The 27,046-nt window shown below is 37.2% G+C and overlaps 1 protein-coding gene across 3 annotated transcripts in view; it reads left to right on the top strand.

Moving 5' to 3' along the window:
- KMT2C (lysine methyltransferase 2C) overlaps window positions 1-27,046 on the top strand; it is a 267,212-nt gene that overhangs the window by 86,258 nt on the left and 153,908 nt on the right. For all 3 annotated transcript variants that reach the window (XM_078059760.1, XM_078059759.1, XM_036069051.2), the window contains exons 3-6: window positions 11,294-11,435; window positions 16,647-16,847; window positions 20,313-20,461; window positions 21,804-21,913. In XM_078059760.1, the coding sequence (XP_077915886.1) occupies window positions 11,294-11,435; window positions 16,647-16,847; window positions 20,313-20,461; window positions 21,804-21,913 (602 nt within the window). The remainder of the gene's footprint in view (window positions 1-11,293; window positions 11,436-16,646; window positions 16,848-20,312; window positions 20,462-21,803; window positions 21,914-27,046) is intronic.

The raw sequence follows: 27,046 nt of genomic DNA, 5'->3' as shown, positions 1-27,046 counted from the left end.
TTTACTATTATTTTTCAAATTGCAGCATCACTTTTTATGATTTCTAGTTCCCTTCTGAAGATTTTAATGCCTGGTTTTATTACTTTCAACATAGTAAATACAATTGGCTTAGAGTTTTTGTTTGATTATGCCAATGTCTGGAGCCCTCTGGCTTGGTTTCCATTGTTTCTGCTCATTGCTCATGTTGTCTTGTCCCCTCTTATAACTGATTATCTGTGTTTGTGTGGTGGACAATGTGTTTGACAGTTTATATATAGAAGTAAATTGATGTTTTTTTTCTTCCAAAGATAGTTTTTCTCTGATTTTTTTTTTTCCTGGTACCTTGAGGGCACTAGTAATATAGGACCACCTCAGTTCAATTTCATGGCTTTATTTTTTGTTCTAAGCATGCGATGCAAAGCTGTGCAGCAGTCCTTGCAAGCATTGTTTTATTTCTGGTTCTGTCTTACTCTTAATGTCCAGCCCTTTGGGGCTCCTGCCATTCTTGAGCCCACATTTCCTGGTGGTTGTTGACTTCTAGAACCATCCACAGGTCTGTCGAAAGTCTAAACTGACACCCCCATGGGAAGTGCAGCCCTGAGTGCTGGGCTTCTCTCCATGAGCTTCCTCTGTGATTCACTACCTTGTTAGGTTTTTTGTTGTTTTTAAGACTTGTTTACTTTTAAATTATTTCTTTCAACTTTCTTATTTGTCTTCAGTGGGAGGGTTGTTCCAAATTACCTAGTCTGCTGTTAGTGGAAATAGATATTCTCTGGAGTTTTCTTTGAATTGTAATATGTGGCTTATGTAAATTTTTCTGGGCACTGAATAGAATGTATAGCCATTTTTGTCCCCTTGCATGGTATATGAAACTTGATTTCCATTTATTATATTTAGTCAGTTAGTATCTTGTTATTAAAATAACATAAAATAACTCAAACAAGAAAGAAGGAAATCTATGGGTCATACACTGTCAGGTTCAGAGGTGAGATGGGTGTAAGTTTACCTAATTCAGGTTTACTCTTGTCACAAAGTGCCTGGTTCATTGCATCTCTCTGCCTTTTTCTTTTTTTCTTTTTTCCTTTCTTCTTTCTTTGTGTGTGTTTTTTGTTTTCTTTTCTTTTTTTTTTTTTTTTCTTTTTTAGTCAGCTTTGTTCTGTGGCTGGCTCCCCTTGATGGAAGATGGTTGCCTGCAGTCTTGGGTGCTACATTATTTCTTGTCCATATCAGAGCAGAGGGAGCATGTATGTGTATCAGCTAAACAGAATTCTAGGACTAGTTTATTTAGATCATATGTCTGTCTCTAACCCAGTCCATTTCAAAAGTAAGATAGTGTGTGCAATCCCAGTATAATAGAGCTCACTCCTAGAGAGAGGAAGGGGAGCAAAATGATGGCTTCAAGGCAGAGGCATAGAATGGATGCCAAAAAAGGCAATTGTGATGTCCGCTACATAGGCCCCACTTACAGATCATGTTGTAGAGATCCTCCATCTGCTTCTTTACTTTTTATCTGATTCTGTGAAGGACAGGGAGAGGTGGGCAGCTCATGTTTTCTGCTGCTTTGATCTGCAGATTAAATCCATAGGTTCGGTCCTGCCTTTGTTTCAAGAATGTTTTCCTCCTTAGAATCTTTGAATGTTTTTTCTGTTCAATTTTCTTTGTCAAGTAGTAGTAAGTATGCACATTGTACATGTTATTCATCTTCCTTTATCACTTCTACTGTTTTTAGACTTTTCTGTGTGTTTTCTCTAGTTCATCCTCCACATACTAACATTGTTTTCGGAATTGTTGCTTCATGCAGGTCCTCTTGTTTGCAGTTCTGCAATTATTTTGTTTTCTTTAATTTTTTCATTTCAACTCACACTCTTCACACACTTCAGCTAAGCAATGGTTAGCAGTTTTAGCTCTGGAACCAGACTGCCTGTGTTGGAATCCAGGCTCCTCTGCTAATTGAATTTTTTTTTTGAGTTTTATTTTTAAGAAATCTCAACACCCATTGTGGGGCTCAAACTTAACAACCCTGAGATCAAGAGTTGCATGCTCTACCGACTGAGCCAACCAGGCGCCCCTTTACTTAATTATTCTTGAGCAAAGTTCCTTAATCTCTTACCTTGCTTTCTTATCTGTAACATGGAGATGTTCATAGTAGCTACTGTTGGGAGATACTCCTCCATGGTCTCTTGCACTTGACATATCTTGTTGTGTATCCCAAGAATGTAAGGCCTTGACTGTCCCTTATCTGGCCATTTCTCAGGGTTCTGTTCACAGTGAGTAGTCTTGAAGAAGAGGCAATGTCTCCCTCTGGGACAAAGAGCAGGCATGTTTAATGCTTACTATAAAAGCAGTGGGTTCCCTATGCTCTTTGTTCCTTCCTTGTGATGCATTTCACTGCAAGGACAGACATTTATTTGGGCCATGGTGTGGCCCCCATAAGACTTGGGGGCCAAAAGGGAACTGACAGCAATATCCTCATGTTTGTGCCACTTGCTGTGCAGTGAGTAATGAAGTCCTTGGTCTTTGATCCAGGAGTCTGTGTTTTCTGCAGCATCTATGGAACAGTAACAGACTAACTTATTAGCTTGTGTAAAATCCCAGACTTAGAAGCTACCTTCATACGGTTGTTGTAAAGTTTAAATGAGTTAACACATGTTAATCACTTACAGCATTGCCTCGGACATAGTGAGCATTTACTGAAAGTTAGCGGTAAAGGTTTTAAGTATTTTCGTATTCTCTGCATTGAATTTTTAGGCCTAAATAAAGATAAGGCTCAGAAGATTAAGATTGCTCTACATAACTATTATATGGTGAAGATGTATATTGTAATTTATTGGTTTTATTTTAGTTTCTTGTATTTTTTTTTAAGATTGATTTATTTGAGAGAGTGGGAGCACACATGGAGGAGAGGGGCACAGGGAGAGGGAGAGAGAGTCCCAAGCAGACTCTGTGCTGAGCGCAGGGCCAGATGCAGGGCTTGATCCTGTGACCCTGAGATCACTACCTGAACTGAAACCAAGAGTTGATTGCTTAACCAGCTGTGCCACCCGGGTGCCGCTAGTTTCTTGTATTAATTGCAAACCATGAATATCCATTAATAACACACTTTAAAAAAGTCATACAGAAAACTAAACAAAATACTTTTATAACTAAATAAAACATCCAGAGAGCAGTTGAATTTTAACAATTACTATTTTAATTAACATCAGTGTATTCTTTGGCTCTTGATAACTGTTGGACTCTTATTCTTAATGTTTTTTACTGAATTTCTAAAAATCACATTAAAATTATAACAGTGATGCGTATTAGTGAAAATTTATAGAACTATGGATAAGTATAAAGAGACTAAGTTAGCCGTAGAAGTGTTAACTCCAAGAGAAAACCAGTATTCCACATTTTTGTGTATTTTTGGTTGCTTACATTTTAAATCTTTACATGGCTCTGTGAAAGTAGTGACTATCTTCATGTTATTAGTGTCAATATTTTAAGTAGTTTAGTGAATAAATATAGGGTAACTGTTTCTAATATAGTGCTAATTCTTCCGCTGTACAACACATTTTGGATGTAGTGGATACACTAGATTCAGTAAGATACAAACAGAATGTAAAATAGAACTGTCAGAATGCAGGCTTATTTTGACCACTGCTGTTCAAAAGAAGGAAAGGGCGTGATTACACAATTTCTTAGATACGTTTTGTTCTGTAGTCTTAGTATAAAGAAAGCATGAAAGGCATCACCGTTCTGTGGAGGTAAAGGAAGTTAGGAGAGAGAAAAAATTTTTCTTCTATTCAATGTTTGACTAAAGCACCAGCAGCAAGGCATGTTGTTTGGATAAGAAGTAGACAGTGAGTGCTGGTGTTCGTTAACATAATTAGTAAATACTAGCATGTTTAAAATATTTTGTATGTTTTTCTCTGTGCTTTTTGTGATTCTTTATGTATATGTATACAGTAAGATTTGTCTGCTTGCTTGATATTAATTACACCACATGTAATTAATCAGTTATTGGGCATCATCCAGATTTTGCTCTGAGTGGTTTGTAAAACAGATACATTGCCTGTTTCTGTAGAGTGCATGGTCTGGTAGGGTGTCATCGACAGCTTTGCCAGGCTCTTTTCCAAATAATGTCTTTAAATGAATAAAATAAAATACATACGTTTGCAAAGATAAATGATTATATTGATATTGTCAAAATAGTAAAAAGCCAAATTTGTAATTTCATAATGTGTTTTTAAAAATTTATACTTAAATTATAAATCCTAATTTAATTTTAATAATTACCATAATTTTCAAGTAGTGATGAGGGTAAATGATATTGTGGGATATCTGCAAACACTGAATGTGATAAGAAATTACCTGCTTTCTGTTGGTGACAGAGACATAGTTGCTCTATCACTCTACTTGTGCATATATTCATAATGAAATGAGTTTTTAGGATTCTAAATTTCAAAGGTTAGTAAAAAATTTTTCCCTCCTAATATCCTAGAACCCCTGATTAAGTAAATACATTTTTAAAAATTTTTTATTTTATTTTTTAATTTTTTGAGTGGGGGGCGGGTAGAGGGAGAAAGCAAATGAATCTCAGGCAGACTCCATGCTGAGCGCAGAGCCTGATCCTGGGCTTGATCTCAGCACCCTGAGATCACTACCTGAGCCTAAACCAAGAGTTGGATGCTTAACTGACTGAGCCACCCAGGTTGCCCCTAAATAAATACAATCTTTAAAATTCATTCAAAGATAGGGTGCTTTGAAAGAATGTGTTATGTATCAGTAAGGGAGGCCATACGTAGACTCTGGAATAGTTTTGACATTGACAGTCTATTCTGTCAGGTCGGTGAGTTTACTGCATATATTTTTAGGATACATACAGAGAATTACTTAACCTTTGAGGGAAATAATTTCTTAATTGTCCAAAATCAGAATGTATTATTTCCATGAAGTTGGCTGGGAGGTAAATGCTCTCTTTACTCAATAATTTTACTCAGCACGGCTTTAAAAAAATAAACAGAAATACACTGTATTTTCAGTTTTCATTTCATATTCTTCATATTCAACAAATGCTTCCTCAGTAACATGGTGCTAGTAAAATATTAACATTTCCCTTTAACGTTAATCTATTCATAAAACCTTTGGGCTCCGTGAGAGACTGCCGGGAGCACGCGGCAGTTAAGTGAGCAGGGTTGAGCATCCCTGCGCCTTGGAAGCCCATTTTGCTTCATATTAGCTGTGTGATCTCTGGCTTGTTGTTTAACTTCCTGACTTTAGTTTCCTTACCTTGTAAATGAGGATAATATGTCAGATATTACTGTTGTTCTTTAAAAGAGAAGAATTAAATGAGAGAACTATTGGGTGCACACCTATATTTGTCTTTTCAGTTTCAGCCGCCTTTTAATGCCTTTTTGAAGCCTTTCTAAGCTGTACTCCCACCTGTACCTCCATCCTGACAAGTGTGCTATCCTATTATTATCTATTATTCACTGTCTCCTGACTAGATCCACTGAGGGTAGGAATCCTGACTCTGTTATAAAAACTGGCTACTATTTGAATAGAATATATGGTACACAGTAGTTACTCATAAAGTTTTGTTTGGTAAAAATCATTCTAAAGTAATGATTTATTAACTTCTCAGCAGAGAGCCAGAAGCTGCCTAAACAAATGTTCTCTTTATTCTTATTATTTCCCACAACATAATGTAATCATGTGTGATCTAACATCAAGAGTTTGGTATCTTAGTGAGTGATACCTAACTAGATGGGGAAGTAAATAGATAGTTAAAATATCATGTGTGAATGTAGATAATCAGAATAGCAACCACATACCTACCCTTACCATATACTTAAGGCATTGGGCTGAGTGCTTTACGTGTAATATCTATTTTACTCCTAAAGAGAGTTTTATACTAGGTGGTATTAGCTATCTTTTAAATGACTGACGAACTGAAATTGAGATGAGCTAACTTGCCAAGGTCACATGGCTTGCAAATGCAGATTCTGGACCATTTGATTCCAAGCCTTTGATTTTAACTAATACCTCAAACTAAACAGCCTTTGCTATTCATTCACAGAAGCAACTGTTTGGGACTATAAGTAAGAGTCATGGGAGGAATGGCATTGTTTAGGGGCAGGGGTTGGATCTGATTTACTGTTGCATCCCCAGAGATTTGCACAGCACTTAGGCCGTGCCACTGAATGAAGTACGCAGGCCGTCCAGGTTCTCTCAGAACTTCCTTACACATGATTGGGTTCTTTAGTATTGTTACCTCTGCACATATGCCACCTAGTGGTTCAAGATTACACACAGGTAGGGGCTGCCGATAAAATCATCTCTCTGTCATCCCTGTGGTCAGTGTGGACTCTTCTGGCTTTAAAACATTTTGTGACCAAGTAGCATTGCCTTTATTTTAGGTCAAGTTCAGAGTAAGGAGAAAGATACACCAAATATTTTATATCAAAAAAAAATATAACATGGAAAATTTTAAAATGTAAAAAGTGCCTGCTTACTCCCATTTCATAGTTTTAGACTGTTAGGCATTTGAACGAATAGAATGCCATGAAAGGCAAAAACTCTGCAAAGTAGCCGAGCCTGGGCTCTTTTACTGGTTGAATGGCTAGCTTTTGTGGTTTTGGCACAGGCCCAGGATGGTGTTCAAGAGTGCATTTTTGGTAGTAAAGTGTGGATAAGAAGTACTGGCATCAGAACTCTGCCCTCAGTTGTCATTGAGTTTACGGTCATTTCACCAGAGCACTTCTGGTTGGTCTCTCTGGTTGGATATCTGGATGGCATCATTTTCAGCCAGAGCAATCTGTTTCAGGAGAAGAGAGAGACATAAACATTAGTTTAATTGTCCTGGCTTGACTTTGACAGATAGTAAGATCTAATTTTTTCTACTAAACGAAGAGTGACAATTAAAAAAGATAGGTTCGATCTTTATGTATAGTTTCACATATTTACGGATACTTTTTCCTGTTTCTGTTTTGTGGCTGGAACTGCTCCCTAGGAAGCAGTCATAAGATTCCTCTTTATTTCTCCTTATTCCTTAAAAAACAAATGACTAAAACAACAAAATCCAAACCAAAAACCCAGCCCAAACCCATCAATTCCTAGTGTGTCTTCAGCAGATCCAGGGTAGGATCATGGGGCAGACCCAGTAATAGCTGGAAGCAAAAGGAGAACAGGATGAACTCGTGAAGCCTGCCTTACTATTATCCTCTTTGTGGATCAGGCCAGTTCCAGATCCCATTAGGGGAAAAAAACTCCCTCTAGTCTGAATCTGTTTTTTGCTCCTCTGAAATGCAAGGAGCCTAATTTCTAAAGGTTGTGTACCTGAATACCTACCAGCCTACCATTAACATTTATGTTTAACCTTGCCATCTCTTTCTGATCTAATTTGAGAGAAGGAGAGGGAGAGAGAGACAGAGCAGACAGACACTGAGAGATTGACACTGAAACCTACTGGTTTCCCCTTAGTTATAAGCAACAAAAAAGCTCCTAAACATATTGAAAGTGTTCTGTATTTTCTTTTTGAAGGAGAGCAAAATAAGGAAGTAGTTGGGATTGTGCTAGTTTGCCTGGAGAAGAATTTTGACGAGAGGCCATACGTGGTAGATAGCAGCATATATCAGAGAGCAGACAGGCTGCACCCTGTTGGAGGGAATGCAGTTTAGGGATGGAGGCTAGGAGAGCTAGCTGGCCCTTAGGAGAAAAGTCTCCCAGGGCAATATAATGGCACATGACTCCAGTCCATGTGGCTCAGGATCTGTGAGCTTCTGAGGTACTCTTGTTATTACTCCTCTTATCTTGACTCTGACCCTTCCTTATTACCTAGTAATAGGAATCGTACAAAAAGAGCATATCCCACATGTGCTCAGGGCATCTCTGGGTAGAAATGAAATGCTTCCTTAAAGGCATTTTTTTTTTTTTTTTAAAGATTTTATTTATTTATTTATTTATTTATTTGAGAGAGAGAGAAACAGCATGAGAGGGCATAGGGTCAGAGGGAGAAGCAGGCTCCCCGCTGAGCCGGGAGCCCGATGTCGGACTCGATCCCAGGACTCTGGGATCATGACCTGAGCCGAAGGCAGTCGCTTAACCAACTGAGCCACCCAGGCGCCCCAGGCATTTTTATATATGGTCATTTTATAGTATTTTGAATATAATAGGCAGAGGACTCTGTCTAGTGGAACCATGTTACTTTCTGTCTTTGGTTATAAAAGCACATAGAGGGCAGGCAACACAAAATAACTTTTGGGTCTTTCCACATGCTTTCCCTAGACCTATAGGCTCTGGAGGCACCTGGTCTGCTTTCCAAGTTATTGCAGGTCACAGATCCACCAAATATTTTGATACAGCACAAAAAGGGTCAATTGGTTTCCAAACTCTAGTATCACTGTTCTCATTGCCTGATCACCAACCCACATTTTAAGTGTTTGTTACTGCAGTTCCCCACTCTTGTGTTAATTGGGGCATGGGCTACAATGCTGTAAACGGAGACCCCAAAATACAGCAGTGGCGTAAATAAAACAAATTAATTTTTTTTTCATGCAGAATTTCTGAAAGTGAGAGGTTCAGGCATCTTTGCTCCCTGTGGTTGTTTATGGACCTAGACTCCTTTCATCTTGTTCTTCTGCCCTTCATGAGAGTGTTGTTCTCATCGGCAGCATTGCATCTGGGTTGCTGATGTGTCTGTGTTCCTGTCCATAGGAAAGAGGGAACATAATTTAGTCTAGAGCAAATCCCTGCCTGTTAGGTCACGTAGAAATTGCACGGTCACTTTTGGTCATACTGTATTGGTGAGAATTTGCCACAATTAGCTACAAAGAAGGTTGAGAAATAGTAGCTAAGAAGTTATGTGCCCTTTTGAAATTTGGGTGTAAAAGAAATCCTCTGTCCATTTTTCTGTAGGGTAATGTGCCTTGTTCATCTTTCATGATGCAAAGTTCTTTACATATTCTAGATTTGAATGCCTATTTGTGGATACAAATCACATGTATTTTCTTTCAATCTATGATGTACTTTTTCATTTTGTTCATGAAAATATAGAAATTTGTTATATAGAAATTTAGTATTTTAATGTAGTAAAGTTTGCAAATCTTTTTATAATCCTTTAATACAAATATACTTTGTAGATTTGATTCTAGGTACTCTCTCAGTTTTGTGGCTAGGGGTAGACAGGACAGACAACATGATTGATAGGCCCAGAAGCACTTGATTTATGGTCAACTTTACTATTTCAATTTAAGAAAGAACAATGTTATTTTTTTTTTTTTTTAAGATTTTATTTATTTGACAGAGAGACATAGCGAGAGAGGAAACACAAGCAGGAGGAGTGGGAGAGGGAGAAGCAGGCTTCCTGCTGAGCAGGGAGCCGGAAGTGGGGCTCAATCCCAGGACCCTGGGATCATGACCTGAGCCAAAGGCAGACGCTTAACTACTGAGCCACCCAGGCGCCCCAGAACAATGTTATTTTATTTTTTAAATATTTTATTTATTTATTTGAGAGAGAGAATGAGAGATAAGAGAGAGCATGAGAGGGGGCAGGGTCAGAGGGAGAAGCAGACTCCCTGCTGAGCAGGGAGCCGGATGTGGGACTCGATCCTGGGACTCCAGGATCATGACCTGAGCCAAAGGCAGTCGCTTAACCACCTGAGCCACCCAGGCGCCCAGAACAATGTTATTTTAAATAGAACCAAAACTGTCTGAAGCATGTTTGATGCTTTATTTCATCATTCATTTCATGATTTGACAAGACTTATCATTATTTGTAGTTTTTCTAACTGAACAATTAATAGTTCTCAAAGTTATTTGTCAAAACACTTACCTAAACTTCCTTATGAATTTAGGAGACTTTGATAGTTATAAAAATAGGAAAGTCAGATTGAAGAGCTGATCTGAGAGATGTGAGATCAAAATTGGTGTGGAATTTAGTGTTCAACTGCTGGATATGTCCAGAATGCAGTTAAAGTGTGGTCTCAAACTCAAGAGAGGAGCCAGGCCTGCAGGTGTCAGCTGATGACCAGGAAGTCCAGAGGAGACTGTTGAAACCTGGATAATCATTAAGTTCTTCAAGAAGAAAGAGCAAATAAGGACATCCTAAGGGCTATTCCCACATGTAGAGGTTGAAAAGAAACCAGATGAAGAGACAGATATTAGGTCATTTAATTTTCGTTAGCAACCATGTGAGATACATGGTAGCGTTTTGGTTTTGCAGGTGAGATGTGGAGAATTTGGGAGATGACTTTATATAAATTGTATAGACAATAGGTGGTAGAACTGGTACTTGAGAGCCTTGATGATTCTGAAGCCTATAGGAATCCATTACATCTCCTGCTTATAGAAGGTGGGAGAGCCTTTCACTGAGGAGGAGGTTGTCCTTGGTGCCAGATGAATTTCTGGGAAGTTGAAAGGCTTGCAAGGAACCCCTGGATTGTGAGTTCTGTTGCTGTCGGTCGTGGTGGGGAGAACAGCATTGCAGTGGGAGGATGCCCATTAGGAAGGTAATGGAGTGCGGCCCCTCCAAAGTCCCATTTCCTAAATTTTACTGGGAGAAGGAAAGAAAGAGAGGAGGAGTTTGAAGGACTATAAGTGCTTGGTATTTGTTTCTTTGGTTTGGGGTGGTGGTGCGGAAAGGTCTAGGTAAGTTTCGGGTTAGGAAAGAAGGACCGACTGGAGCGTGGGATTGCACAGGAGCGCTGGTGGAGGGACAGCGCCTGTTCATGTCTGGTGATGCAGTCTCCAAGAGTGGGTAGATCGTTTTTATTTAAAGAGACACATGATATTATGGGTGATAGTGTTTGTTAACTTGCCTCCTACGATAGTATGTGTGAAGTGTTTGGGGTTGGAGTCTTGAGGGTAAATGAAAAAGGCAATGGAGTCAAGATGTGTTCTTTTCAATTATTTACCTTTAGAATGGCTATTAATTAGGCTGTAATGATTGTTTTAAATGAATGATAATTTTATTTATAAATTGTGAAGAACCTTTTTTTAAGTGAGTCGCTTTGAAATACATTTGTTCTGTAGATGAACTGCTATAATCCTACAAATAAGGTTCTTAACAGTTATTACTAAGGTGAAACTCCACTGAGTCAGTTGTAAGGTGCACACAAAAAAGTGTGCTATGTTTCACATTATTTCAATGATCATGTTGCAATAGAGAGTAAATATAAACCATGCCATTACATACATAAACTTTTCCTGTATTAGTGAAGTGCTGCCATTGCTCTTTGAATCTTCTTCCCATGTCATGTATGGTTTACAGATAAATTCACCAAAGATTGATTTAAATGCGAAAATGACTTTTTTAATCCTCTTGTTCACTATTAAGCTGAAATCAAAGAACAGTCTGCAGAAGAAGATGCTGAAGCAGAAGTGGACAACAGCAAACGGCCGATCCCAGTCCTTCAGCGTTCTGTGTCTGAGGAATCTGCGAGCTCCCTGGTCTCTGTTGGTGTAGAAGCCAAAATCAGGTTAGAGAATGAATGCAGCTGGATTGGGGATTAGTGACAGGTGGGGAGCTGCTATAGAGAGAATTCAGAGAGTACAAGCTTGGTATGTAAATATGGATGGGATTTTATTATTTAATAGTTTAGATTTATGGCTGATGCCTCTGTGTGTTGTTGGGGTAAAGTATGTCTGTGGGCTTAGGTGATTGTAGAACAGACCAGTATAGACTAGCATGTTGCCCTCCACAGACCAGAACAGAGAATCACCAGCACGCTAGTCCTAGCCAAAGAAGTAACTCCAAGCTTTTAGTGTAAGGATTGATTTTTGATATTTACCTGTAAACTTTTATACTCTTGTTCCTTACTCTTTCTTCATTCTTTAAAAAAAGAAATAGAGGACATTATAACCTATCTGTGTATACTTCAGCTTTGAAGTCTTGGAGTTTTTTAGACCTTATTTGAAAGACATGAATAAAACTATAAAATCATTTATCAGTTGAATACTCCCATCTTCTTGAAATGTTTTTTTTCTTTTGCTTTTGACACCCCTGCCTCCTCATTTTTTGCTGGCTTTTGCAGAGACTCTCTGCTTTTATAATGTTGGGTCCTCAGTGGAGTCTTCAGCATGCATACTTTTATCTCTACTCGCTCTCTGGGAATGCTCATTCAGTGTGATGGCTAAGTTCTGTCTGTGTGCTGATGAACCCCATATTTATATTTCCAGGACTGACCTTTCTCCGAACTGCAGACTTTCCTATCCGTCTGTTTGACATCTCCATTTGGAGGTGTATACTAGATACCTCATCCATACATGGTTTGTTCCCCACTTTGCGGAAGGTTTGAAAAGTCTCAAAAGAGTAGGCTGAAAAATAAAACAATCCCCAGCAGACTTTACCCATTAATCCTGCTTTCTTTTTCTTCTTTCTTCTTCTTTTTTTTTTTTTTTTTAAAGGTTTTATTTATTTATTTGAGAGAGAGACAGAACATGAGCATGAGCAGTGGGGAGGGGCAGAGGGAGAGAGAGAAGCAGACTCCCCGCTGAGCAGGGAGCCTGATGTGAGACTCGATCCCAGGACCCTGGGAACATGATCTGAGCTGAAGGCAGATGCTTAACCAGCTGAGCCACCCAGGGGTCCCCACTGCTTTATTTTTCTTAGTAGCACTTGTTATTTCTCAACAGTTCATTTGATTATTTAATTATCAATATCATGTGAGTTCTGTGAAGGCAGTACTTTTTTCTATTTTCTATTAGATTGATAATTATTTTCTATTGATTATACATTATATTTTGTTTTTTAAGATAGTTTCCCTTAAAAGTCAAACCTCATGTCTCTTTACCCTATTGAATTTAATTTTGAAAGAATTCAAACTTACCATTCCAATTGGTTTCTTAGTCTTAACAGTCAGTGTAAGTGCTTTATCATATTTTCATATCTCTTTGCATCTCTCATCTAGCATCTCATGCTGTAGTTATTTTATTTTTATTTTTTTTTAGATTTTTAAATTTATTTGAGAGAGAGAGAGCAACAGAGATACTGAGAGAGAATACGAGCAGGGAGGAGAGGGAGAAGCAGGCTCCCCACTGAGCAGGGATCCTGATGCAGGACTTGATCCTAGGACTTTGGGATCATGACCTGAGCTGAAGACAAACGCTTAACCCACTGGGCCACCCAGGCGCCCTCATGCTGTAGTTATTTTAGATTATATTCTTCCTTATTTCTGTTTCCCTTGTCTTGACCCCCTAACTTCCCCCCCAATTTTAAAAATTGAGGTTTAATTTATATACAGTGAAATTCACCCATTTCGTGAGTTGACAGTTGTATACAATGACATAACCACTACCACCACGAGATGAAGAACAGCCCATCATACTGAAAAAGCCCCTGAAGCCTGTTTGTTGCCAACCCTGACTCCAGCTTCCACCCTTGGCAGCTGCTTGTCTTCTGTAGGTCCCTGTCGTTTTGCCTTTGCAATAACATAGAAATGGAATTGTAGAGTATGTGTTCTTTTGATTTTGGCCTTTTTTACTTAGCTAAAGCCTTTTTTACTCTTTTTCTGGCCTTTTTACTCATCTGTGTTATTGTATGTATCAGTAGTTGCCTCCTTTTTATTGCCGAACAGGATTCTGTTTTATGGAGGCTCCTACCACAGTTTATCCATTTCCTAGTTTAGGAATATTTGGGTAGTTTCCAGTTTTGGGCAATTATGAATACCATTGGTATAAATATCCACTCACAGGTTTTGGTGTGAACATAGGGTTTTTATTTCACTTAGATAAATACCTAGGCTAGGAGAAAGGTAATTTGAAAAGAAAATGCCAACGTGTCTTCCGTGTGTGGCCCTGCTGTTTTGCGTTCTCACTAATGATGTATGAGAGTTGCAATGAGAACACAGATTACAAGAACCATTTTTTTTTCCTTTCGACCTTATTTTTCTAAAAGTAGACCACATTTAAGTGTGTGTATGTATATGTGTGTCTTTCCGTCTATTTCAGTGGACAACACAGTTTATCATGAAATTGAAAAATGTAAATAGGTAATTAGTTGAGGGACACAATTTGAATTTAACTTAAGATAAAAAAAAAATTCCCTAAAAATATTATAGTTTATTACCTGTAATGTAAGACATTACGAAAGTTCATGGAGTAGATAGTACGAGGTTATGGTGCAAACTTCAGTGCCTGAGAAGTAAGGTTTGGGTGCAGCAGCTGTAACTATGTCATGAAGAGAAAATATATCCAAGAGGAGCAGTCCTTTTATTCTCTTTATTATAATTTTTAAATGTTTTTTCATTTTTATGGTGACAAAAGTTTAAGTAATACTTTAAAACAATTTATTTTTTTAAAGATTTTATTTACTTGAGAGAGTAGAGGGAGGGGCAGAGGGAGAGCGAGAATCTGTCTCTGTCAAATAAATAAAATCTTAAAAAAAAAATACAGTGTAATGTTAGTTTCAGGTGTACAATAATAGTGATTCAGCACTTCCACACATCACCCAGTGCTCATCACAACAAGTGCACTCCTTTTTTTTTAAAAAAAGATTTTATTTATTTATTGACAGAGACACAGTGAGAGAGGGAACACATGCAGGGGGAGTGGGAGAGGGAGAAGCAGGCTTCCCGCCAAGCAGGGAGCCCGATGTGGGGCACGATCCCAGGACCCTGGGATCATGACCTGAGCCGAAGGCAGCCGCCTAACGACTGAGCCACCCAGGCACCCCACAACAAGTGCACTCCTTAATCCCTCCCCATCACCTGTTTCTCCCGTCCTCCCACCCACCTCCCCTCTCCCAACCAGCAGTGTGTTCTCTGTAGTTAAGAATCTGTTTTCTGTTTTGCTGCTCCCCCCGCCGTTGTTCTTCTGTTTTGTTTCTTAAATTCCACATATCAGCAAAGGGAAGAGAAAAAGTAAAAGAGAGTGACGCAGACCAAGAAACAGACTCTTAACTCTAGAGAACAAACTGAGGGTTACGCAGGGGAGGTGTGTTTCTGGGGAATGGATGAAATAGGTGATGGGGATTATAAGGAGGGCACTTGTCCTGATGAGCACCCGGTGTTGTATGGAAGTGAAGAATCACTAGGTTCTGCACCTGAAACTAATTAACTGCACTGTTAACTAACTGGAATTTAAATAAAAACTTGAATAAAATAAAGTACTCCATCATAAATAAAAATAAAATAAGGGGTGGATGGATAAAATGAGAAAAACAAAATACTGCTAACAGGTAAAGCTGATTGATGGGTTCATGAGCATTTATGAACTATTATTCTACTTTTGTATCTTTGTTCAAAAGTTTCCATAATAAAAAGTCAAAGATGTACGTGATCTTTAAAAAATAAAAAAGCCCCCAAAACAACAACAAAATTCCACACGAGTGAAATCGTATTGTATTTGTCTTTCTCTGACTTATTTCGCTTAGCATAGTAGTCTCTAGCTCCATCCATGTTGTTGCAGATGGGAAGATTTCATTCTTTTTTATGGCTAGTATTCCATTGTATGTGTACCACATCTTATCCATTCATCAGTCAGCGGACACTTGGGCTGTGTCCATATTGTGGCTATTGTAAATAATGCCGCAGTAAACGTAGGGAGTGCATGTGTACCTTTGAGTTTGTGTTTTTGTATTCAGGTAAATACCCAGGAGTGTGATTGCTGGATCATAGAATAGTTCTATTTTTTACTTTTTGAGGACCCTCCATACTGTTTTCCACAGTGGCTGCACCAGTTTACATTCCTACCAACAGTGCAAGAGGGTTCTCCTTTCAAGGAGCAGTCTTTGAATTCTATTCTTTCTAAGGTCCCTTATTAAGCATCTATTCCATAAGCATATATTGTTTTTGTCTTTTAACTTTTTAATTTTATTGTAGTTAGTAGATGTTATTGTTTAGAATAAATTTACGTTTTCAGAAAAATTGAGCAGATGGTATAGAGTTCCCATTCCCAGCCTGCCCTCCTTCCCTGAGTTTCCCCTTTATTAGCATTGTGCCTTAGTGTGGTACTTTTGTTACAATTGATAAACTAGTATTGATACATTACTAATAACGAAACACCACAGTTTACATTAGGGTTCATTCTTTATCTTATATAGTTCTATCAGTCTTGACAAATGCCTGATGTCATGCATTTGCCATTACAGTGTATCATGGGAAATAGTTTCACTGCCCTAAAATCGCCTGTGCCCTACCTATTTATCCCTTTTTCACTCCTATTGAACTCTTTCACACACACCCCTCATCACTGACTACTTACCCCAGTAAGCCCTTAAATCTACATTTTTATGTCTCTGTGTTCACGTGTGTTTTGTATCTGTGTCATGCATAAAGAATGGTCCATCAGGTGCTTCAATAAAACTTTGTCATCACAGGTTTTCCAGCTGGTATGTTGTCCAGTGGCCATTAAACTCTTCCCTCTTTCCCAGCCTCAGCTTTACCTTCTTTATTCTTCTTTATTACTTACATTTTTCTTGAATTAGATTAAAATAAAATTGTTTTTCTAAGTACAAGCTGGAATTTTTTGATTTGGTAGGTCTACTTTAAAAAGTCATGCTATGAATTGCTAATGTATAATTGATTATTAAACTTAATTGTTCTTATAGCCTATACATACTCAAGCTTAGCTTGCGCTAACGTCGTAATATTTAATTTTAAAGCACAAGTACCTATGGTCTGTCACTTTACAAATAGTTGAATAAAACTACTTTCTCCTTCTCTGTCTTTCTTACTTTTCATTTCAACCAGTGAACAGCTCTGCGCTTTTTGTTACTGTGGTGAAAAAAGTTCCTTAGGACAAGGAGACTTAAAACAATTTAGAGTAACGCCTGGGTTTATGTTGCCGTGGAAAAGCCAGCCTTCTAGCAAGAAGGACATTGATGACAACAGCAATGGAACCTGTGAGAAAATACAAAACTCAGCACCACGAAAACAAAGAGGACAGAGAAAGTAAGCAATTTTGAATAAATGGTTGGAATGCAGTAAGGCTATCTATAATGTATTTTCATCTCAGTGAATAGATAAATGGGGTTGTTACTGAATCATTTCTCATGTTTTTCAACATTCGTAGGATGCTTTATGCCTCACCATTACCACCATAAAACACTCCATTTCTCAAAATTTCTTGTGTAAAAAAGTGTGTTATCTTAATTGTATATTAAAATCAGTGTGATCACAAAAGTTAACCTTTAGAAGAAATCTTTAAAGAACATAACATAAACCTAGAAGGAGTTTATGGAAAGAAGGTAAAACAGATCAGTGAAGTCTTTCTTTCGTTCCTTTGAATAAGTTTTTGATTGTTTGTAAGAATATAACCTAACAGAATGAGAAAACCAAGATGGTTTTCTCTACCCATGTTCTTTTTTTTTTTCTCTACCCATGTTCTTAATTTGTCATTTAAGTTATTTTTATGGTTCAGAGAATATTGAGCTGTCCTATAATCTGTTATAATACAGGGTTAACTTTCTAAGTAATTATATGCTCAGAATGCCCTTTCTAAAGTTAAAGAAGAAGCTCTTTTCTTTTTTAATGAAATAATTTACTAAAGTATTTGTATAACTATACATGTGTGTCTGTATTCATCAACATTATAGTTACCTAAAACTTCTCTCTGATATGTTTAATTTTGGAGTTAAAAAAATTTTTTTTTGTATGTTGCTAAGTTTTATTTAAAGGCTATCTTAATATGTGGATTTGGCTTTGGTAGTTAAGGGAGTAGAAGTTTCTGTAGTCGATGAGAAAGTGTAAAATTAATTTAGCTTGGAAGGCCAACCAGCTCTGCCCCTTGAGGGTGATGATGTAATCATCCAAGTGCTTATCTGGCTTCTATCCAAATTTAGGTACTAAGGCATTGTTGTGTTGTCCTTATGTGATTGGCTCCTTCTTTTGGACTGCTGCCAATGCCTTGAAGACCTGAAGTAGGAAATGAAACAATAACAAGAAAGAATCTTTTAAAAAATTTAAGGTGGAACAGCTTAAGGAAGTTTGGAAGTCCTATGTTTAGTGTCTTGATGTTTGAAAGGCCAGAGCTAGATCATACAGAACAGCTTTTCCTTTTGGAATCAATTGAGTGCTCACATCCTAATAAAATACATCAAAAGTCTAGCAAACTTGTAATGTCCATCAGTAATTAGCAAATCTAATGGACTGAACCAGCTTATATCTCATATCCTCATGTTCTGCCTTTGAATAATGGCAATTACATAAACATTTATTCTGGGAAATACAGTTGGGCTTCGTTTACTTATTTTATAAGCTGAGTTAATTTTTGGTGAAAACTTTTGTGGGCTAAGATAAGTATGTAAAAAGGATCCTTGGTTTAGTCTTTATATTCACTTAGTGTTTACCAATGTATTAAGTAATGATAACAAGACAGTTAATGGACTTTAGGAATAAAACACATTTATAAAATTTGGAATTCATTTAGGGGTAGACAATTTAATTTGGTAATGATTTTATTTTTTTTAAAGATTTATTTATTTATTTATTTGAGAGAGAGAGAGAATGAGAGAGCAAGCACATGAGAGGGGGGAGGGTCAGAGGGAGAAGCAGACTCCCTGCCGAGCAGGGAGCCCGATGCGGGACTCGATCCAGGGACTCCAGGATCATGACCTGAGCCGAAGGCAGTCGCTTAACCAACTGAGCCACCCAGGCGCCCCATAATTTGGTAATGATTTTAAATAGTTACAAAATATATTACTGATGAATAGAAACCACATAAGCTTGTTTTTGTTTTTAATATGAAAAGGAGGTTTTAAAAAGAATTTTTCTCTCTTGATGGCATTAAATTGTAAGAATATGTAATTGGGGGTTCTTTTTCTCTTTTGTTTTAGACTTAAATTTTGGGGGTATGTGTTTCAGCTGTCTTCTCCTGATGGTCTTTCCTAAGTTGGGCTGCTGTCATCCTTAGGGTTGACATCAGCATCTTACTGATATGGTATATCCATAAAAACTGGTTGCAGAACCTAAAGGTGAAATATGATTAAGCTAGTGGTTAGGAATTGGTTAGTAATAGACTGATTAGTCATTTCATTCGTTTTCATACCCATCTCCCCCATCAAATACTGGTACAAAGGAAATACCTTAGAACAATACATTAATCTTTATAGATGAACTGTTCGTCTTTTCCCCCCCTCCCAATAAAAGAACAATGATTAGTAATGAAGAATCTATTTGTAGGAATGGAGATCATATTTATAGGAAAGAGTTTGTTCTCATTATATTGGGGGCATTTATAAAAATGAGAATTTAAAGTTAGAATAGCATGCTAAAAAAGTGAGTCTATGCATTTCTAATGCTGAACATAAAAAATACTGGTTATTTTTATATGGTTTGATATTTAAATGTACTTATTGAAATATGTTAATACTTTTTTTCTTTCAATGATTCCAGGTATAAAAAAGTTTAGTACCCTGGTCATTGTGCTGATTTTCTCTTAATAGGAATCATGATAAATATCCAGCATACAGAAGTGCAGTGAGTTATGATCTATATTCAATAGTGATTTAATCCAGAATTATGATCAGGTTAAATACTATGATATCAGGAGAAGATTAAAGTTTTAGTGCCAGTCATCTGATTTCCCATATTTAATGTTTAAACACAATAGTAGTCATTGTTTACTTAATGATCTCAATTAGTAGCTGAAGTTTGAAGGCTTTGAAAGTCTGAAATCGCCCATGTGTTGTATGCTTTATTATTCAGTGTTCATTTCTATACTGCTGTTTTTACTGTTACATTGTCTTCTTTATTCCCCACGCCACTAGTAGCTATTTTGGTTTTGCATTTTACTTCTGACTTGTGAGGTGAAGTCTTACTAGAGAGTACTTGCAACACCATGCCACAGACCAGCTGTCGAGATTGTTGAGAGGCCTGTAAGAGAGCTCCAGCTGACACGCCTGCTCCCACCACCTCCCTCGTCACACTTTGTAGTGGGTTTTCATTTCCCCTGGGAAATAACCTTTCTTTACATCGCATTAACTGCCAGCTCCGTTGGGCTAGTCCTCACAATAAAGCAAATTAAAATTTCTGATCCAGTTATGTTTCATAAGCGTTTAAGTAAGGCTGAAGGGAATATTTATTTTATGTGATAAAATATAGTTCCTGATTAGAATATTAGAGTGTCATTAAAAAAATTATAGAATGGCAAAATAAATTTGTAACTGTAATTTTTAACACTTCCTTATGGATTTGGTACTTTCTTTTTAGTTGTTGCTTACATGATAAAATATAGCAACCCAGTTTTATATTACACTATGAATAATAACAGTTGTATTCTACAAGTTGTTTTATGACAGTTTATGCCTAATAAATTAAAATTGATTTGGCAATACATTATATTAAGTTGTTATAAACAAAATAATTATCTACTTGTTACCACTTTCACATCTGTTTTGTTTTATTTTATTTTTCCAGAGAACGGTCTCCTCTGCAGAATACAGTATCTTGTGTAAGTGTAAGCACGCAGACCACTTCAGATGATCAGGCTGGTAAATTATGGGATGAACTCAGTCTGGTTGGCCTTCCAGATGCTATTGATATCCAAGCCTTATTTGATCCTACAGGTAGGAGGAGCTGGTCTTCAGTGGATAACTATCTCTTGATTCTGTAGACATTTTTTATTTATTTATTTTTATTTTATTATGTTATGTTAATCACCATACATTACATCATTAGTTTTTGATGATTCTGTAGACATTTTAATTTTAGTGAGTTATCAACTTAATAGTAATTACCTTTTATCTAGAAATAATTATGATCACATTGTAAAAAATGTCATTGTTTAAGTATGCTTGCTTAGGTAAAATAAATTGTCTAATTATGTATATGTAATTTATTTAGCATCTGCACAGGGCCAACGCTGAGCTGGATGCTTTTATAAATCTTTGTGTTTATTCTTATGTAGACAGTAGGGCCATGGAGGTCTGATAATTGAGGAAAGAAAATTTTTAAAAGGAACTGTGAGAAGTTGGGGAACTTGGATGTCTGGGTCTATTTAATGCAGGGTGAAAGACAGTAGATCTTAGCCGTGTGGCTATCTTATAACCCATAATCATGATATGGTGCTTTTGGGATTTTGAGTTAATTTCAGTTGAGCTACATATTGATTGATAGTGGTTCAAGTGTTGTGTGGTAGAGAATTGAAAGACTGAACTGTTTTTAGTGATTGATGTGGGCTCTTGGTGTGGGATGAAGCAGACTGGAGGTGTATATGTAGCTTATTTGCCATTCATCCTCTTTGTCATAAAGTATTATATAATGTCCTTTATTTTTTATGTAAAGATACCAAATAAAATATAGTAATATTTAAATAAAATGACTAAGAACTCATTTTTTGTTGAAATAATCACTCCTTCAGTGATTGTCAAACTTGTGTGCATCAGAATCACCTAGAGGGCTTGTTAAAACATAGATTTCTGGGCGCCACTACAAAACTTTTTGATTCAGTGGGTCTTGGTTGTGATATGATATTTTGCATTTCTTTTTTTTTTTTTTTAATTTTTTAAATATTTATTTGAGAGAGAGAGAGCACGAGTGTGCGCGAGAGCACGGAGGGAGGGCCAGAGGGAGAGGGAGAGGGGGAGAGAGAATCCTCAAGCAGACTCCCTGCTGAGCACAGAGCCTGATGCGGGGCTCGATCCTGGGACCCTGAGATCATGACCTGAGCCAAAAAAATCAAGAGTGAGATGCTTAACTGACTGAGCCACCCAGGCACTCTGATATTTTGCATTTCTAACAAGTTCCCAGATGATACATTTGGGAAGGGCTGACTGCTTTAGTGTGATCACAAATACAGGGTGCCATTGTGTGTCTACATGTCAGAGTTAGTTTGGGGGCTTTACATCTTATTAGCATTAATATGCTTCATGTTTATTCATTTGCTTCTTTTCACTTCAACCATTTTAGGCACTTGTTGGGCCCATCACCGTTGTGTGGAGTGGTCACTGGGAGTGTGCCAGATGGAGGAACCATCATTAGTGAACGTGGACAAAGCTGTTGTCTCAGGGAGCACAGAAGTAAGTAGAAGTAACAAATATTTAATTAAGCCACAGTTTTGTAACATTTACTCTAGTCAACATAAAGGTTCACTTGCAAGAATTGTTTATTAAATGATTACTATAATGTAAAAACCCTTAAAATAGGAATTTTTAATTTTATATCCAAGCGTAGTTTGTGCATACCAGTAGAATATACATATTAAGCTGTGCAATAAATGTAAATCTTAAAAACAAATATTTTACATTTAAATCAGAAGTTAAAAATTTTAGAAATGAGAATTTCTAACTATATTTATATATCTGTGTGGTTACTCTTTAAGACAAAACGATTCGATTAAGATTTAACGTTAAGAGACAGCATTTGACAGGTCTTTAGTCCACAGTGTGCGTTAGCTCTGTTAGATATTTTAAAAATTGATCCAGATATTTTTTTACAGTCAAGTTGGCAGTTCAGTTCATCTTTTTGGCACCATCCCAAAGTAATACCATGTACACAGTCTACTGTCTTTTAAAGTTTTCACTGAGATTTTCATGTGATTTTGAAATGAGCACAAAAATAAATGCAACATTTACCTTCCATCTATAAAGGAAACAAACCCTATGAAGTGAAATTGCTAGCTGCCTACAAATTCCCTTTGATTTTTGACAGTTATATTTGGGAGAAGTGAAACAACCTTTCCAAAGGAATGTTAAAAATGGAATTTGATCGTAGAAATTATGTGGGCTTTAGCAGATGGAGTATAGGTAAAACTTTTCAAAGTGTAGTCAAGATAGGGACTTAGATTCAAATAATTATTCAATTAGTATAATATTAGCTTTACTCAGATTATTAAAATGACCTAAATTTCATGGATGAGTAACTCCCACCTCAAGCTTAGTCAAATTAGAGTGCTTGTTTTGGAAATGTGACATTACATTGAAATGCTTATGTCATCAAATTGTGAACAGTATAATGCATAATAATAAATTCTGCAATCTGGACATACTTAGATGGCCAGATCAAGACTGTGATAGATCAGTGAGCACTCTTTTTGTCACAGAATACTTCAGAAGTAGTGTTAGATTATTTTGTGGAAGTGAAAAATATTATAGGAAAGGCAATGAACAAAGGCTAAAATGAACTTTGTGGTGTTTGATTGGAATCAGGGAATCAATGTAAACTCCTGGTTTTTAATATTTATACAAATACAGAAATATAGATGTGTGTATACATGTGAGTTAGTATGTATACATATATTTCCTAGCTCTGTTCACTAAGACGGTAGTTAAAAGCTTGCCTCCCCCTGTCCTTTTTGGATAGAAGATACCATCTTTGTGTTTTAGATACTTACTGATAAATATTTAAATGGGATTTAGAGATGAAGTCTGTGCCCTCCTGCTGGCAGAGGAATCAAGGGCCGTGGGAGACCTGCACTCCATGTCTTTATGGAGGCATTGCTACGGAGTGGGCAGGAGTAGTGGAAGAGGAGCCCTCATAGACGGAGCGGTGGGGCCCCAGGGGGACTGTTGGCACGTCGTCAAACCGTCACATCTTCACTCAGTTAAGTCAGTCCAGACTTAGGGTAGCATCAGTCTTCTGTTGCCATTTCTAGTTTTTTGTTTGTTTTGTCTTTTGGTTTTCTCCATTATCAAATAGGCACAGGACTTAGCTAGAACTTTTCTCATTTGCTTGTCCCTAGAAGAGTTTGTCTCACTGACAGAAATTCAAACCCATAACAACACATTTGTTAATAAATCTGTGGGGAAATAGGCACTCTTTTTTATTCCTTGCTGATAGGATGCAAATTGGTATAAATCTTCTGGAGAACAATTTGGTGATATCTAAAAACTACTAATTTTGACCTTTCTAGGATTCTGCCCTGAAAATATGCCTCCAATAATGCAAAATACTTGTGCTATTAAAAGTTAGTAATTGCAGCATTGTTTAACTTGTAAAATACTGGAACTGCATAATAGAATGATTGAATAAACTATGGTATGGTTCATACGGTGGAATATTGTGTGTGTAAAAATACAGTGAGGAATATCTCTATGAGATGATGTGAAGTTGGTTCCAACATGTATTTTTAAGTGAAAAAAGAATACAAAAGACCATTTATGATGTGCATCCTTTTATGTAAGAAAGGATGAAATATAAGAAAATATATGTGCATATGGTCATTTTGGAAAAGAAATACAGGAAGGATAAACAGGAAATTGAAGAGATTGGTTACCTATGGCAGGTGAGTAGGAAAGAGGTGGAGAGGAAATGGGAAAGGGTCTGATGTAGTATGGGTGAGGTGTGACAGACACTCTGAGATATCTCTCTTTGTATAGCTCCTCTGACTCTTAGAACCATAGGAGTGTTTCACATACCCCCTAAATAAGCAATTACAACTATCTAGGATATGGGGGAATCCAGAAAGGAATATCAAAATTCACAGTAAAGGGAATAGGGAAGAAAAGAACTAACCTGAGTAACTGGCAAACAGTATCTTGACTGGTTAGCCGGAAAGCTAAGGACAAAAAGCACAGCATGTATGTGCTGTAATCCAGTGAGTAAATGTGTTTCTCACAAGGGTATGGGTTTGCAATTCTGAAACTACTTTATGTGTATACTGTAAGTGAACAAATTAGTTAAATATATGGTTGATAATGAGAACTAGGTTTTTCAGTGTTGGAGAAAGGAGCTACAAATAAGGAAAAGCTAAAATGAATTTTGTGTTGAAATGGAATCAGAAGTATCAGTATAAACTCACGGTTCTTAATATTTATGTAGACAGATACAGAAATATAGATGTGTAGATGTGTGTATACACATGAGGCAGTATGCTTTCATATAATTCCTAGTTCTGTCCTCTGTGAAGGCCTAGACATAGTGACCCTCAGTAGCTGTGAACACACCTGGTGCCCAGATCTTGGTTCCTAACCACTATTCGCCAATAAAAGGAACTGGGTTCCTTGAGAAGTAGTTCATGGTACGGGGAAAATACAACCTGAGGTGCCAGAAAGTAAGGAAGTGCTCAAAAAGGTGAAGACTTGTTGAAGACACACAGGAGCCAACCTGAAGGAGCTCCTAAGAGCTAGACCAATTTGAGCCACAACAAAAAATACAGTATTGGGTTTTCATTCACAGAATAAAGTAAGTACACATGAGTCCATACTGATATGAATGAATGAATGAATGAATGAATGAATAGTGTAAGTCAGTCATACCACTCTTCTACCTACCACACTTCAGTACTAGACTTCCTGTTTCATTCAGAGAAAGAGAGGAAAAAAAAAAAACCAGTGCTCACTACCTGACAGGGCTCTTCGTGATCTTCACCAACCCCATAAGTACTTCTAAGATGTCACTCACTCACTATGACTCTGCCCCTCATTTGCTTCCCTCAACCATACCAGCTCCCTTCCTCTTCCTCAGATGCGCCGGACATCTCTTCCCTCAGGGCCTTGGCACTTCTGGTTCCCTCTCTGTTGAGTATTCTTCTTGGATATGTGATGGCTTGCTTCCTCATGTCCTTTAGGAGTTTATTCAAGAGTTGCTTTGTCAGCTAGGGCTTTGCTCAGCTCCCTATTGAGAGTTTCAAGGGTCTCAGCCTCAAATAACATCCCTGTTCTGTGGTTTTCTCCTTTGTACTTGTTGCCATCTAACATAGTATTTAATTACTTAATGATCTTGTTAATCTTTCCTTACTAGAGTGATATTGCCAAGGATCTTTTTCTGTTTTGGTTATTCCTCAATAGATTATTTGTAGCCTAAATGAATAGCACTAGAGGTCATTCATGGAATCACTCATAGTTACAGGAAAGATCCAAAGTGCCAGAGTGTTAATGGAGGTCACTAATGTAGTTAATTTTATAAAAATGTATGAATACATAATTGTCAAAGAAACCTCTAAAATAGAGTAAAGCTTTACAATTCTACCTAAGTGATGTGGGGTGGAGAGCAATGACAATGAAAATCTTTGCTATCTCAAAATGTTCTCTATGGGTCAAACTATGTAGAAGTGCTGTTGAACTTGGAATATGTTTTTATTTTACCAAAAGACAGATGTTCTAAATTTGTTGACCTTTATTTTGATGACATGTGGCTGAGTGTATTATGATACCTACCTCAAAGAAAATAAACATTTCATCTGCCTCTTCAAGATAAAGGTGACATTTCAGCAATGAGAATGTAATGACTTCAAAGAAACATGTGCTGGGGGTTGAGCATTTTGAAAATGGATGTTTGGAACAATTTCTGTTTGATATTTTATCGCTAGGATAGCAATAAAATTGTTTTACAAACAATGAAAGTTTGTAAAAAACAAAAATTCTCACATTTGTCAAAAAATTTTGGACACAGAATTTTCTGTTCTGTTTAAAATATTCTGAAGTGGGCGCCTGGGGTGGCTCAGTTGGTTGGGCGACTGTCTTCGGCTCAGGTCATGATCCTGGAGTCCCAGGATTGAGTCCCACATCAGGCTCCCTGCTCAGCGGGGTGTCTGCTTCTCCCTTTGACCCTCCCCCCTCTCATGTGCTTTTTCTCATTGTCTCTCTCTCAAATAAATAAATAAAAAATCTTTAAAAAAAAATATTCTGAAGAGTTTTAGTATGTTTCAAACCCATTTGTTAAAAATAAAAAAATTAATACTTGATTATGGAAGGTGAAAATTTAACTACATTTTGATAATTTTGGTTGGGATTGAAAAACAGTTTTAGAAATGACGCACGATTTCTCTTTAGATCTTATTTTTGTTAGAATCATTTGTTTTTAACTCATGACGGATAGTGAAATAAACTCGTTAGAATCAGGCCTTTCAACCTAGGAAGACAGAGGAGAACAAGATACAAAGGTCAGATGGAGGGGTTGTAGTGCTCTGTAAACTTTTTGATTGTCAGTATCTTTTAATAAGAAGTATTTGAGCCTGCATCATTATTATACATTCTTACTGGAATATGTATCTCTCCTTTATGACACTTTACCAACATTTGTAAGTTTACACTGTTGGTGTGAGTCTTTTATTAATTTCAGTTGCCCCCCCCAGGGCTGTACGCACCATGAGCACATGGATAATAATCTGTTTTGGTTTATCATTTTATCTCCAGTGCTTAGCAAAGTACCTGGAACACAAGCGAGTTATTGATCGGATAAATGTATGCATGAATGAAATCTACCAAGGAAGG

The sequence above is a fragment of the Halichoerus grypus genome, chromosome 12, assembly GCF_964656455.1.
Source record: "Halichoerus grypus chromosome 12, mHalGry1.hap1.1, whole genome shotgun sequence".
Taxonomy (NCBI): domain Eukaryota; kingdom Metazoa; phylum Chordata; class Mammalia; order Carnivora; family Phocidae; genus Halichoerus; species Halichoerus grypus.
The sequence above is the reverse complement of the archived record's forward strand: the minus strand, read 5'-3'. Positions and strand labels throughout refer to the sequence as shown.